This window comes from Aplidium turbinatum, chromosome 2 (genome assembly GCF_918807975.1).
Source record: "Aplidium turbinatum chromosome 2, kaAplTurb1.1, whole genome shotgun sequence".
Classification (NCBI taxonomy): Eukaryota; Metazoa; Chordata; class Ascidiacea; order Aplousobranchia; family Polyclinidae; genus Aplidium; species Aplidium turbinatum.
The window spans coordinates 49,666,330-49,682,325 of NC_137473.1; the positions used below are offsets into that span (position 1 = coordinate 49,666,330).

Below are 15,996 nucleotides of genomic sequence, written 5' to 3' on the forward strand. Positions count from 1 at the left end.
CCAAGCTTATTTATAGACAAAATCCATTCTTCTTGTTTACTTTTGAGCAAAATGATGACTTTGTCGTTAATGTCTGGGTAACGAAGAATTTTTTCTCTGTTGAAATGACGGCAATAGCATTTAATGATTGGAGCCTTTCTTGATTGATGGTACTCAGAAAAGTTTTGATTCTTTTTAATGTCGAAAAGCAGCGTTCAGGCTCTGCTGTGGTCATAGGAATAATTAGGAGGATTTTTAACAGTTTGGAACTTTCACTGAGAGCATCTCTGAATAAATGTCAACAATTCAAATAACACGGAATATTCATACATGTCCATTGTCCAATCTGCTGTAGAATACTGCAAGTTCAGTTTCAAACTTTTCTTTTTCTATGATGGGATATGCTTCCACAGTTACTGCCACCTCATGTATGGGCAGTTTATTCTTAAAGCTATTGAAGCTTCTCTTGTTGAACAATTTTGCATTTACTAATTGTTTGGTGAAGCAATATCTAGCCATTATGTCAACACATATGCAGTCACATACCTCCTTCGCTTCAGCCATAAGTGTTTTTGAAGAATTCTCACAGTACGGTACTTTTGAGTTTCTTATCACGGAAATTGCACTTTTGAAATTGCTTATATATTCATGTACTTTGAACACATCAATATCTCGAGATTGCATTTGGTTGAAAATCACTTCAACATGAGACATTATTTGATAAAAAAGCTGCAACCAAAAGAGGAATTTTTTGTTGGTAAGGTAATGCAAAATACCTGTTGCTTCTGAAATGGTATGATCAGTAGTTGATGTAGACTGTAGTGTATTTCATCAAGGCATGATTTTAAGGGTTCCAAATGTTCATGAACTTTATTAACTGTTCGTAGGATGAAAGTTCACATTGACAGCACCACGTTGCAGCCTCCCATGTCATAACCTACGGTATCCTTCTACCAGTCTACAGCTTGCTGCACAACTAGACTAGCACTTATAAACCATTAACACACAGCCTGAAAATAACAATGCGATGTGGAATTAATGTAAATATGGCAGACCCTGCTCAGCAAAATGCTGATAAAAAAATCTAGCCAATTAAGAAGTTGCGTTGTTCTTACAGTTACACCCCTAGATCTTTGACCTTAACTTATTATCGCAAGTAAACAAAGAACCTAGCTTAAATTTAATTAAGTAAGAACAATAATGATAACCTAGTGACTAGGTCCTAGTCTAAGCTCAATCAAGATAACCTAGGTCCTAGTCTAAGCTTTATCTTTTTGTGCAGAAAGCAAAGCATATTAGTCTAACCATGTAACAGCATCAGTCACAGCCACCTAACATTGTGCTTGAAAACGATGAAGTATACTTGCAACAATAGTTAGCCTGACCAGCAACTGCAAAATTTGCAGTTCGGTATCGTCGAGTTTTAAAGCAACCTCAGCCAAAAATGACGTCACGATTCCTGTTTGTTCTTCTTTTATAAAATCACAACTGCAGAGCTTGCAGTTCAGAGCTTCCAAATATAAAACTTGAAAAATCATAATACTTTTTAAAATCCAGAAATTATGAAACTTCTAGTCGATAGGATCTATAGAGAAAATGAAAAAAAACGTGAAATTAATAAAAAAAATATAATTCTGAAATGTGCAGGGGGTGCTGCAGTTTTGCAGTTTCTATAGACGAGCCGCCACTGATGATTGATATGAATTTAATAGGATTGAATTAAATAATTCAAAAACATTGCATAAAACTAACAAAATACTGATAGCGTAGCCTATTAATTATTAAATTCAAACGTTTTTGGGCAAAACTTTATGTCTTCATAAGGAAATAACTTTATACGGGGCTTGTAGGTTTTAAGTCGCCCGCAATTTTATGAAAGAGAAATACAAGAGAAACGTTACCGACCATCGCACACGGGCAGCTTTAAACCTTCAAGCTTCCTTAATTCATCTAAACAGAAAAACAAAGGCGCTTTGTAGATCCATCATTCATAAAGGTGCTGCAACGTTAGAGAAAAGCAGATCTTAAAATTTAAAAGAAAACATAAAAGAATGCCGATTACACCCACAGCCAGCTCTCTCAAGGGATCTTAAATGTTCCAAATGCAACCAAACTTTTAAAGCTAGCATGGGACTCATTAGTCATTTAAGAACTCATCGTTAGCGTTTGTGCAAAGAAAATCATCCTTGAAAATGTAGGATAGCCATCATCAGTGCTATTGTTTTATATACATTGATTGATTAGTTACTTGTCACCCATTTCTATAATGTTTGTCAGGAATTTAATAACATTATTATATGTATTATTTAGGCTTTTTAGCCATTGTTGTAATGCAGTGTTGAGATCTTGAAATATTGTTTCCAGCTTGACTTATTGGTGGATCTATTTTCAAGAATGCAATTTTCAAAAAGTTGCAAAGCTTTTTTGTGTTAATAGAGAAGAGGATAGTTTGTTGAGACTGACATAATCATGGCTGCAACTGTCCAACATTTTGTTCAAGGATTAAAAAGTCGATCAGAGGAAACTCGACTTACAACTGCTATAAACTTGCAACACTATATCAATACAGGTAGGATAGGATAAAGTTGTGTAATTATCTAATCCTAGTGTAATTCATTGGTGGAATTGTTTTGTGTGTCGCATGTGAACTTAGTTTTGGGCGATATACCGTATCGAATTTTCGATACGATATCTTTTCAATATCAATGTTTATTTTAATATTGTTCGATATTTTAACTATTACAGCCCTAACTGGTAACTGCAAACCCCTACAAAAACGTTGCCGAGGCCAAACGGCAAAAGTTGGAATTGCCTCGGCAATTGCTGTGAACGTTTATTAGCCTACGAAACAAATTGTACCAAAACATGTAAAACGAAAGCGAAAAATATACTTAGAGTAGTCTATCTCGGATGCAACCTAGTTCGTACCCTGAACAGTTCGTACCCTCAGTTCGTACCCTGAAAAGATCGAGAGAAAACATTAAAAAAAGCCGAAGTCGCTGATCGCAGTTTCCGCAAACATTTTAAAATTTTCCCCCTGAAAAGATCGAGGGAAAGATAGCACAAAGCCGAAGTCGCTGATCGCAGTTTCCGCTAACCTTAACCGTAACCCTATCCTAACGCTAACCCTCGCTCATCGCAGTTTCCGCTAACCCTAACCATAGACTAATCTATGCTCTAACCCTAACCTTCGCTGATCGCAGTTTCCGCAAACATTTTTCCGTAGTTTCCGCTAACCCTTACCCTAACTCTAAGTCTCTAACCATGGAGTAATTTATGCTCTAACCCTAATCCTCGCTGATCGCAGTTTCCGCAAACATTGTTTCGCAATTTCCGTTAACTGCAGTTTCCGCTAACCCTTACCTTAACCATAGAGTAATCTATGCTCTAACCCTAACCCTCACTGATCGCAGTTTCCGCAAACATTTTTTCGTAGTTTTGCAGTTTCCGTTAACTGCAGTTCCCGGTAACCTTTACCCTAACCATAGAGTAATCTATGCTCTAACCCTCGCTGATCGCAGTTTCCCCAAATATTTTTCCGCTGTTTCATTTTTCCGCAGTTTCCGATAACCCTAACCCTCGAGTTTGTTTGCGGAAGCTCCGATCGGCGAGTTCGGCTTTGTGCTATGAAACTGCGATCAGCCACTTCGGCTTTTTTTAATTTTTTTTCTCGATCTTATCAGGGTACGAACTGAGGGTACGAACTGTTCAGGGTACGAACTAGGTTGCACCCGTCTATCTCGACCGCACTGTTTGATTTGTTGTGATGTAATAATACCAAAAGTAGTGATAAAGCGAACAACGCGATACGCATGCTGTTATGGTAATTCACGTTGAAAAACTCACTGGAGGAAAAGTAAGTTAATTTTGGGTTAATTCAACGTTCGAGTCAGCACAAATCGATTTAATTTTTAGGGCGGGTTTATATTGCATAACAACAATGCCCAATAAGAAAGTTACGTTTGTTTTACATTAATTCGACATCTAGCGACGTTAAATTATCATAAAATAACGTTAATTGCTCAACCAAGTACCGGTAACAGGTTAATAGCTTCCTGCGAGAAGATTGCCTCGATTTACGTATGCACTAATATAATTTCGGCACAATTGGGATACTGCGAGCAACACAAAGTCTGTTTGATGAAGAACTAGATGTCAGATTCGGAATCATCAGATGCTGTATTGGAGGATGAGGTTGTCATGTCATCACTGGAATTGAACACATCAAGAGGCTCATCGCTTGGCTGTAAATCTACAGTTACACTGTCTTCGCCGTTCGCAATGAAGCGTCCACGTTTTGTGGCTTTCGTGCTTTGATACCCTTCCACACGCCTTTCTCAGAGCTCCATCAGGGTGTTGACTAAGGAACAAATCTATGGCTGTGGAATAACGACTGGGAGGAATGTCTAACCCTAACCCAGTGGTTCTCAAACTTTTTTTTGTTGCGACGCCTTTGGAGTAGTTTCCTGGACTTGCGACGCACCAGCAAATAAAAGTTAATGAGGAAATTTATTATTAAAGTTGTGTTTATTGATACAACAGCAAAAATCAATGCATATTCTGGCCTCGAAACTGAAGGCGACCATCGCGGCCATGGCCGTGATTAACCTACAAAAACCGACATTTTGTCCACCGGGTCTCGCCCTTCTGTCGGCCGCATTTGTCCACCATGAAGTTCCAAAAATTTTTTACGCAAACGGTCTTGTGAATAAAGTACTTTGCCACTTATAATCACAAAGGATTAGCAAGCAGTCAAAGTATCCGATAAATCAAAATACACCCTGTCTAATGTCTATGCTTGAATTGTTAACATTATTGATTGACCAAGCAGCTGATGTCTGACATCCGCAGGATGCAAGTGACATCACAATACACTTTATTGATGCGATCTATTCAGTCTTCGAAATTAGCGTCGGCAAATGGTGCATTAGCGTCAGCAATAAAATGCCGAGGCCACACGAGCGCTTGTAAGGTTAGGGTTAGACATTCCTCCCAGTTGTTATGGCACAGCCATAGATTTGTTCCTCAGTCAACACCCTGATGGATCTCTATGAAAAAGAAAGAAGCGTGTGGATTGGTATCAAAGCCGCAAAACGTGGACGCTTCATTGCGAACGGCAAAGACGGTGTAGATTTACAGCCAAGCGATGAGCTTCTTGAAGTGTCTGATTCTAGTGATGACGCGACAACCTCGTGCTCCGATGCAGCATCTGATGATTCCAATTCTGACAAACTAGTTCTTTATCAAACAGACTTTGTGTTGTTCGCAGTATCCCAGTTGTGCCAAAATTATGTTAGTGTAATAATAGTGTATACATAAATCGAGGCAATCTTCTTGCAGGGAGCTATTAATTTGTTATCGTTACCTAGTTGAGCAATTGACGTTATTTTATGATAATTCAACGTTGCTAGATGTCGAATTATTGTAAAACAAACGTAACTTTCTTATTGGGCATTGTTGTTACGCAATATAACCCGCTGGGAAAATTAAATCGATTTGTGCTGACTCGAACGTTGAATCAACCCAAAATTAACTTACTTTCCTCCCGTGAGTAATTTAACGTGAATTACTGTAACAGCGTGCGGCGTGCGTACCTTGTAGCTCGCTTTATCGCTACTTTTGGCATTATTACATCACAACAAATCAAACAGTGCGGTCGTGATAGACTACTCTAGTATATTTTTCACCGAAGAAAGAATTTCTGCCGAAGAAAAAATGTGCTAATTTCGAAGACTGTGTGTTGATGCGTGTTGAAGTTGCGATGGCCGCCATGTGCTTGTGATTGGCCGCCGAACAGCTTGCTTCAGTCGGACACGTTTGGCCACCGGAAAAAAAAAGTTGTTTCGAGGCCTGATATTATTTAGCGTGACGTGTGGGTTGTTTGTTTTTACATAGTTCGTTGAATCTTAGTAGAATTTTTGAAATCGCCACCCGCATTTCTCTTTCAGTATTTATTTGTGATCGATATTTGCTTTTTATCACCGCCAAGGCAGAAAATCCTGCTTCACATAAATACAACGTGGCGAATGGGATCATAATTTGTAGTGATTTCTCCATCTTTATTGAAATCGAAAAAATTTGCCGGATTTCCTGAATTAAACATCCTTTTCAGGGAATTGTCAAAGGAAAGGTCAATGTAGGCTTCTTTTTCTTGTGCAGTAAAAGGCGATGAAGTAGGTTGGACAAAAGGATCACGAATCCATTCTTATTTTAATAAATTTTCCGGGAAGTATTTTGCAAATTTCGACTCGAGCTTGGACAAATGTTGCCCAAATATGCTTCGCAAATTTGAAGGCAGCGCCATACTTTTCTTTTCAAGCAAATTGGACAAGAAAGTAGGGGTGTTCAATTTCGATTTTCGATTCGATTTCGATTAAGGTGATATTCGAAATTCGTTTTTCGTATCGGACATAGGCTATTCGACATTATAGCAGCCCTTTTGGCTGAACGCGGTTGAAAGTAACGCAAGTGGGGCGAAATCTGTCTTGTCGCATTTTGCAAGCGAAAAAAGACTTCGACGCATGCGCATCGTCGATCACGTGACTATCACACACTCTCGCGGGTCCAACGGCCAGTCCTGCACCAGGGATGCCAGGTTGGCATTTTTAATGCCAAATTTCACAAATTTCTCTCAAGAATGAAGATAGCTAGGTTGTGCAATAGCAGAAAGTGTAGGCTGAGCTTTGTCGTAGTTTTATCCATTTTTTACCGAATCCATAGGTGCCTAAGCCGTGGGGGCAGGGCCGTAGCCAGACCGCAGAGCAAGGGGGGGCAACTTTTTTTAGGAGAGGGGGCGAAAAAATTTAAATGGGCAAAATCATTATAATTGTAGCTGTTGCTTGAGAATGTTGAGATTTTGCCAAGGGGGGGCAAAGTTTTTTTCAGGCTACGGACCTGTGTGGGTGCCAGACCCCCACGCATATTTCTGTGTGGGGACAACTTTTTATGCTGTATTGAATATTGATACATAAAACAATAGATGAACTAGCGATCGGCAGCAGGAAAACACTTTTTGAATGCAAACCGCAACAGCTTCGCGATAAATAATCACTATGAACGAGTTGCGATGCTACAATCCAACACCAGACAACAAAATCTGTCATTTTTACATTGTTTAATGTCTACAGACGTTGAATCAATGTAAAAATGACTGATTTTGTTGCCTGGGACATAGCAAAAATCTACCATTTTGTGTCGATTCAATGTCATCAGATGTTGAATACACCCAAAAACAACATAATTTGCTACGTAGACGGAGCGTGCGTTTAGCTTTATGCGCTTGCAAACATACTCGATGTCGCTTTCGAGTCGAAACTTCTGCACTCTGCAGTGAAATGTCGCGGCAGAGAATTGCTCGCTGTGAAAATGAACTTGAAGTGTTTTGGATCTCAGCGACCTCGGCTCCAGCGGAGCGATCGTTTTCAAAAGCTGGCCTGACCGTCACAAAGCTGAGATCCTGACTGACGGGTGACCATGTCGATCAGCTTGTGTTCATAAACACCAACATGGGCCTGGAGCTGTAGACGTTATTTTGTGTTCTTTTTTCGCAAATTTTCATGGCTTTTTTTTGCGTTTTCTAGCGAATTTTCATGTCGTTTCTTTCAATAAAATCACATTTTGCAGTTTGGTGAATAGTTGTGATATTCGAAATTCGGAAATCGAAAACAAGTTGAATTTCGAATTTCGAATATTCAAATAATCGAAATTGAATGCCCCTACAAGAAAGTAAAGTATTGAGAGCTTCCAGACAGCTTTGCTATATCTTCCTTCCACAATAGCAGCTTTTTAACAAATGCTGCAATTCTATCTGAAACGTCAAGCATGTTTTTATCCGGTCTTTATATAGAAATGTTCAGTTTGGCGAAAATATCACACAAGTAAGCCATTTTCAATAAAAAGTCGTTCTGAGCAGAACAATCTGCAAGTGGATTATTTTCTTGCTGCAAAAAAGCCTGTAGTTCGTCTAACAGTTCGTAAAAGCGTTCAAAAGATTTTCCAAGCGAAAGCCACCTTGGATGAACCATGAACAATAAAAGAGCAAACTTCGATGCTCTGCATTCATTTCTCCATAAAGTGTTTCGAAAACTCTGACTTCAGTGGGCGTCCTCAAAATGTTAACCTCGTTTTTATAAGATAAACTGAGTTCAGCCACAAAACGGAACTATTTTGCGACGCCCTTGGAAAATTGAAACGACGCACCAGGGCGTCGCGACGCACAGTTTGAGAACTACTGCCCTAACCTTACACGGAATGGCCCGTTTCGGCGAGTCCGATTCGACTAGGCCGATTCGGCGAGTTCCCTATTCGGCGAGAGCCCTTTTCGGCGAGTGCCCTATTCGGCGAGTTTTTGAAATTTTTAAAAGGAAATTATCGGGTACCGTAGCCTAATTGCAATTGCCGTTTTTACATCGTTTTAACGTCGCTAAACGTTGAAATCGTGCAGAAAGGAATAAAAATAAAATGTTTGAACTATTAAATTAAAATTCGTCATGTTAGTTCAGTTATTTTTGACCATCATATCAAAAACAATACACGTCAACACAGCAAAGGTAGAAGCGACAATGCACGTCAACATAGCAAAGGTGTAGAAAAAGGTAGAAGCGACAAAACGCGAACGTTAAAACGTGCTTGTGACCGAAGTAAGTTATTGAGTTGAAAGAAATTTAGCAAGGTTGCATCACCTTCAGAAAAATTTAAGATATAAAGGAAAAATAAAACAAAGAAAATGTTACAAAAAAAATAACGTTTATGTCTATAAGTTAGTACTTTTGAATAGTCAAAATCATAGGCGCCTAACTATTTTTTTGGCCGTGGGGGCGAAAGCGTGTTTCATCAGCAGCAACGTAAATTCAGCGAAATGTCACGCAGATGGATGACGTAATTATGTCGTCACACTAGGATTGCTTATATTGCCACACTCGGAGTTATCGCTACGTTTGACCTACTGTTAATTATTACTGTATAAACAAAGCTCGACCAAAACACATGCTATGCGTCTGCGTTGGCTAGCGGTTGATGGACTGCGACTCTTTAAGCTAAGCGCAACATAAAGTTTAGCAACGAACTAGATTTATTAGCATGAAACAAGAGACGAAAAGGTTTACTAAAAGGTATACTGTAAATAGAATGAAAATACTAACTTAATCATATGCTTGAAAATATACCTGTTGAAAGCAAAATCATTCATGTTTACATCAATTCAACAGCACGTCACCTTTAATAAATTTAAAAGTTGCTGACATCCGTAAACAGCCCTTGAAAAATAGTTACAGAGAGACGTTTGATTAAGTTTTCGACTTGACATTGCTCCCTTTTCACTACAATATCGCAACTTATGGCTGACCAGCTTTCAAGTTTCAATTCGCTGTAATACGCCAGTTTTCGTGTTGCAGATGAAACAAAAGATGCGCATATTCCCCGCCTTTGATCGGGTTTCCATGGCAACGGACGTGTGTGCGCCATGCAGTTTGCGCGAGTCCGTTGTTGTGTTGATTATGCCGCTTGTGCGACTGTGGGCAGTGCAGTTTGTACCAGCCCTTGTTGCGTTGGTCAGTGGTAACCTCGGGCCGAGACTTCAAGTTCATTTTCACAGCAACCGATTCACTGCCGCGACAATTCTCTGCAGAGGTTTCGACTTTCGAAAGCGACAGCGAGGCTGTTTGCAAGCGCATTAAGTTAAACGCACGCTGCGTTAACGTAGCAAATTATGTTGTTTTTGGGTGCATTCAACATCTGATGACATTAAATCGACGCAAAATGGTAGATTTTTGCTATGTCACAGGCAGCAAAATCAGTCATTTGTACATTGATTCAACGTCTGCAGACGTTAAATCAACGTAAAAATGACAGATTTTTTTTGTCGGGTGTGATTGTAGCATCGCTACTCGTTCTAGTGATTATTTACTGCGAAGCTGTTGCGGTTTGCATTTAAAAATGTTTTCCTGCTGCCGATCGCTAGTTCATCTATTGTTTTATGTATCAATGCCGCATAAAAAGTTGCTCCCACGCGGAAATATGCGTGAGGGCCTGGCCCCCACGGCTTAGGCGCCTATGGTTGAAATGATTAGTTTGGATCAACAAATGTGTGACGTACACTCCTACAGCTTAGATTGAAAGCAAATTATCGGGTAGGCTACCGTAGCCTAGTTATCCCGACCAGCAAAAATTTGTTCCAAGAACCCAGTTAGCCTAACAGTTCATTTTTACATTGTAGTAACAGAATGAAAAGGCTAACCAAATGTGTGGCCTATCGTTTTAACGTCGCTAAACGTTGAAATCGTGTAGAAAAGGGTGCTTTTGCTGACTAGGATACGTTGAAACGGAGAAACATTTACAGAAGCCCTACGATACGTTGCATTTTTAAGATAATGTATTCAGACGTTGAATCAATGTACAAATGAAATGTTATGCTAAATGGGTTCTTGGAACAAATCGTAGGGCTTCTGTGAATGTTTCTCAGTTTCAAAGTATCCTAGTCAGCAAAAGCTCCCTTTTCTACACGATTTCAACGTTTAGCGACGTTAACACGATAGGCCACACATTTGTTTAGCCTTTTCATTCTGTTACTATTGTAAAAATGAACTGTGTTCTTGGAACAATTTTTTGCTGGTCGGGATAACTAGGCTACGGTACCCGATAATTTCCTTTCAATCCAAGCTGTAGGCCACACATTTGTTGGTCCAAACTATTCATTTTAACTATTCAAAAGTACTAACTTATAAACATAAACATGATCTTTTTTCTTTTTTTTTGTAACATTTTCTTTGTTTTATTTTTCCTTCATATCTTAAATTTTTCTGAAAGTGTTGCGACCGTGCCAAATTTCTTTCAACTCAATAACTTACTTCGGTCACAAGCACGTTTTAACGTTCGCGTTTTGTCGCTTCTACCTTTTTTTACACCTTTGCTATGTTGACGTGTATTGTTTTTGATATCATGATCAGAAAGAAAAACAACTGAGCTGACATGACGAATTCAAGAACGTTTTAACGTTCGCGTTTTATCGCTTCTACCTTTGCTATGTTGACGTGTATTGTTTTTCATATGATGGTCAGAAATAAAAACAACTGAACTGACATGACGAATTTTAATTTAATAGTTCGAACATTTTATTTTTATTCCTTTCTGCACGATTTCAACGTTTAGCGACGTTAAAACGATGTAAAAACGGCAATTATAATTAGGCTACGGTACCCGATAATTTCCTTTCAAAAACTCGCCGAATAGGGCACTCGCCGAAAAGGGCTCTCGCCGAATAGGGAACTCGCCGAATCGGACTAGTCGAATCGGACTCGCCGAATCGGACTAGTCGAATCGGACTCGCCGAATCGGACTCGCCGAATAGTAGCAGACCCAACCTTACAAGCGCTCATGTGGCCTTGGCATTTTTACTGCTAACGCAAATGCGCCATTCATGCATCTGCGTCGGCAATCACCTCGGCAATTGTCGACACTAATTTCAAAGACTGAAAAACTCTTTTCTTAATTAGACCAAAAGTATCGAAATATCGCGGAATGGCCCGTTTCGATGAGTCCGATTCGGTGAGTCCGATCCCTTAACGGGGGATTTTTTCAATTTTTTTTTTAAATTATCGTGTACCGTTTACAACCTAATTATCATTGCCGTTTTAGGGTTAGGGGTTAGAGGTTAGGAACTCACCGAATCGGACTCACCGAATAGTAGCAGACCCGAAATATCGAGTATTTTTTCAAATATTGTATCGTTTTGTTTTTTCAATATCGCCTAACATTATGTGAACTGTGAACATATTTGCTGAACTTGTATTGCCTCAACTACCAATTAATGACATCAATTTTGTTAAAGATGTGTGCTACCATATAGCCTAGCACTGTACCTTATCTGTCTTGAATTTGCAAAGCTTTCAGCACTTTACAAAGACAGTGTCAGTGCAGCCAAACACATTGCGCTTTTATACAGTATGCTTGGTTTTTGCATACATGCCACATTCGTAAATAGATTATATTTGAATATCCATCGCTTGAATGTATTAAAACATACCAGTAGTAGAAAAGTTTAGTTTTTGAAATATTTTGTTTTAACTTTTCCTCTTGATATTGTTTTTGTAGAGGTGCAAGAACTTTCAACTAATCTGAGCAATGAATTTATGAAGGAATTAAATGGCTGCATTTATGATATGTTGTCTAGTTCAGACAACAATGAAAAGAAAGGTGGAATATTAGGAATAGGTAACTACAAAGATAGTTTTTAAAGTATAATAAAAATTAGTTGATTTATCACTTCACAGAACCTCTAAAAAACGAATGATTTAACACACTTTGCTGTATGCTTGTGTAATGTGTATGTCTGTATCAGACAAAAACTGTCTAATTAATAGCTTGATAGATAAAAACTGGTTAATGGCATGCAGGATAAAATTGCATAATCCATTACATTGCATAAGAATTGTAAGTTTTACATAATACCTGGTGATATGCTGTGAAAATGCTATCAGCAATTGTGCAGTGTTTTGTTTATTTTTGTAGATCATGCACACGTTCAAGAGTAGGTATATATTTCTGTGTTTTTCTAAATTGAAAAAATGTAGGTTATTTATGAAAGTCTTCGGCAATTGTTAGACATGCATGATGGCTTCTATGCATTTCTGTGTGAACCACTCATTCCCGCGGGGATTTAGAGGACTTTTACAGAGCAGTGTCTTCTGCTTCAATGTGTTTGCTTTTTATTTCCTAGTGAGTCAAATTGAGGTGGATGAAGTCAATCATGGTCAATTGCTGAAGTTCTTCTACCTTATTCCTAACCTCTTTCCATCATCAGACATTGGTTTGTATCATGTTTTTGTTTAGTATTGGTCAGGCCTGCTTATCAGTTGATTGATAAATTGAACAAATGGAGGTACTCACTAAAATAAAAATCACTCACTTTTGAAAATATTTTTTTTACATCACATCTTATATTTTTGGTTCTACATTTTGAGCTACGTTTTGTTTATTGAAATTGAAACTCCTGTAACGGTACTATGTATACCTACCGCATTTTAGGTGTATATATAACTCTTGTTTCACTTCACATTCTTAGATATAATTTTAAACTGTTGAAATCACCCCAAACGTTGCTAATTAGTTTTCAAACAAATTTTAAGAACATGTAAAACATTTTTGTCTTTTCTAATACTTTGTTGTTGCAGGCGTGATGGAAATGGTTGCCCAGGCTATGGGACGCATGTCAGCATGCAGTGGTTCTTACAGAACTGAACACATAGAATTTCAAATTCGCAGAGCAATTGAGTGGTTATTTAATGAGAAGAATGATGGAAAACGCCATGCCGCTGTAAGCATGTGACTACCTAAAGGACATTGTTAGACAATGCTAAATGTAGATTTTTGTGATAAAGTTGAGAGCTGTTGTCAGGTGGCCAATCCCATACGTCATTACGTCAGTGACTGATCATTTTTGTACATAAGCATGTTTTATACAAATTGAGGAGCGACTTTTTTGTATTTAAGTGTGTTGTAAACAGTGGTGGCTCGTCATAAGGGACTGCGGGACTGCAGCCCCCCCAACATTTTTGTGCATATGTGAATTATATTACATATAGATAGTTTTGCCATGTTTTTTAATTTATTTTGCTTGAAGAATTAAAAAACTCTTAATATTAATTTTTTTTGTAAAAAAAAAAAATTGTGTTACAAAAATTAATTGGCAACTCTGGGTCTACAAATCTGCAGGTCCGGTGTTGCTTGTTCTTTTTTTTTATGACGTAGGTTTTTCAGAAAAAAGTTTTCTAGCGTCTCTGAACAAGCGCTTTAGGGACTGCAAATAGAACAGACCCTGGTCAGTGATTCCAACTTTGGTTCTCGTAAATCTTTAGGGAAAGCGTGTGGAAGCTATCGCTGATTAGGTGAAGGGATGGTAGGTTACTTTACTTGATCTGTGTTTTGAGAAGTCACTGAGACAGACTAGTTTTGATGTGAAGTAAAGCCAATTACTGTAATTATTGGTGCTCTTTCACAATTCGTCCTTTTGGGATGATGACGTCATGAAACGTCACACAGGTTGGAATGGACCATTATAAAGGGGGAAGTTCGGGGTGGAATGGCACTGAAAAACACCTGAAGGAAATTGTCTCCCATTTATTCATTTGTTGTTCAATTTCAACAAATTTGCTATCGTTGGAAAGCACAAGCATAGATCTAACCAACTAAGTTAATACCAAGTCCCAAAATAGTACTAGCTCCATCTGGTGACCACCTAAACTTGACCAAATTCAAGCCATTATCAAAAGTTTAGTTTAAATGATAAAAACATTAAACGACAGCCAATTAAAAGAACATGTTACTGTGTTACTAACCCTAACTCAGTGCATTTATACCTCAGTCCGGTACAGGTTTATAATTATTTATATTAGGTTAGCCTACTGGTTGATGCACACCCCCCATGTTTTGAGACCACGAGCCGCCACTGGTTGTAAATGTCATCATGTTAAGCTAGTCAACCATTGGATGGTGAATGGTGATATTAACATGAATTAATAGTAACACAATGAGTGTAGCTTTTGTGGCTTATAACTGAATGTGTGTTTAAATGCAGGTTTTTGTTTTGCGGGAAATGGCTGTGCATTCACCGACAATTTTCTATCAACAAATTCAACCATTTTTTGAAAACATATTCTATGCTATTTATGACACAAAGGTATTGTACGATGAAACTTTTCAAAAATATAAGCTTCTAGTTCTTTTTTTTGCAGTTTTGTCTGTGCAATGCAAATAGGCTACATGTTTTGCGTTTGCATACGAATCTTTACTTTTCCTATGTTCTATATTATGTATCTGTATTTACGTCATTTAGATTTGTTTCACACCTCTTGTACCAATGCTATTGTAAAACTTTCATGGTGCTTACTTACTCTTTGGTTTAAATATGTTAGCAATTACAATTTGATATTTAAAACATTTGCAAGTAATTTTTCAGCAATCTATCCGAGAATGTGGCGTGGAAGCCCTTCGTGCCGCCCTGTCGCTCGTTGTGCTACGAGAAACCAAAGATTCAAAACACAAACCTACGTGGTACAAGGTGATCATTAGCTTGTATTTTTTGTGTGTGTTAAAACAGGGGTAACAAAACAAGAAACATTTTGTTGGCGATCGAAAGTTTACCGTGAGAGGGTTGGAGATCGAAAGTTCTACAGCGAAAACTAAAGATCAAAGTTGGTGCGAAAATGGAGATGTGTGTTTATCAGATAGTCTGATTGGCCAGGGTGGAGGTTACACAATTATGTTTGGCAAAATGTAATGCGTGCTGTGTCAGTACTGGCTCTACTTGGAGCTGACAGCCAAGAAGAACTCAAAGATATTCACTTCTGTTGAATTGAAGCCCTAAACTCGTGCTGTTGCACTCTACTTTCTCTGTAGATGTGTTACGACGAGGTGATGCAGATATCTGAGCAGTCCACTCATGATAAGTCTACGATTCGTGACGACCGTATTCACTCATCATTGTTAATTCTATTTGAATTGCTTCGAATAAGCAGTTCCGAAGGAGAAGATGTTTCCTCAGCTCAATTTTCTCAGACCTTTAACATGAGTTCCGAAAAGGTATGATTGTATTCTCTTTGTTTTATTTTTTTCTTACATTTATATTTGTTGGAGTCTTTCTCTTGTGTGTTTCAAACTTGTTTGACGGTTAAGTCAATCTGGTTTATTAATTAAGATAAAATAAAATATGCCTAGAATTTTGTAACTTTTTTTTCTTTAAGGCTTGAAAACTTTTTAATCAGTGGCATATGCTTGTGTAATATATTGTTAAATGTGCTGTTGAGGAAAACTTTCTGCTCCTCAAAACAAACGGCATTTGTACCACATGTCTAAGAGAATATAATAGAATTAACTGGTCAGAAACAAAAACTTTGAAAAATGAAACAACTTACTATCAATGCACCACTGCAGAAGGCTGCTTGACTTGCTTCATCAACATTACGTCAAAACAATGCAATGTACTCAACCGGAACGACGGAAATCTATTACCGAAAGCTTATAAAT

The 15,996-nt window shown here is 38.2% G+C and overlaps 1 protein-coding gene across 1 annotated transcript in view; it reads left to right on the plus strand.

Moving 5' to 3' along the window:
* Window positions 1-2,433: 2,433 nt before the first annotated feature.
* Window positions 2,434-15,996, plus strand: part of LOC145765043 (serine/threonine-protein kinase mTOR-like) — a 47,738-nt gene continuing 34,175 nt past the window's right edge. The window contains exons 1-7 of the mRNA XM_082576780.1: window positions 2,434-2,548; window positions 12,067-12,186; window positions 12,692-12,781; window positions 13,146-13,288; window positions 14,549-14,650; window positions 14,930-15,031; window positions 15,370-15,552. Of these exons, the coding sequence (XP_082432906.1) occupies window positions 2,449-2,548; window positions 12,067-12,186; window positions 12,692-12,781; window positions 13,146-13,288; window positions 14,549-14,650; window positions 14,930-15,031; window positions 15,370-15,552 (840 nt within the window). The 5' untranslated portion in view covers window positions 2,434-2,448. The remainder of the gene's footprint in view (window positions 2,549-12,066; window positions 12,187-12,691; window positions 12,782-13,145; window positions 13,289-14,548; window positions 14,651-14,929; window positions 15,032-15,369; window positions 15,553-15,996) is intronic.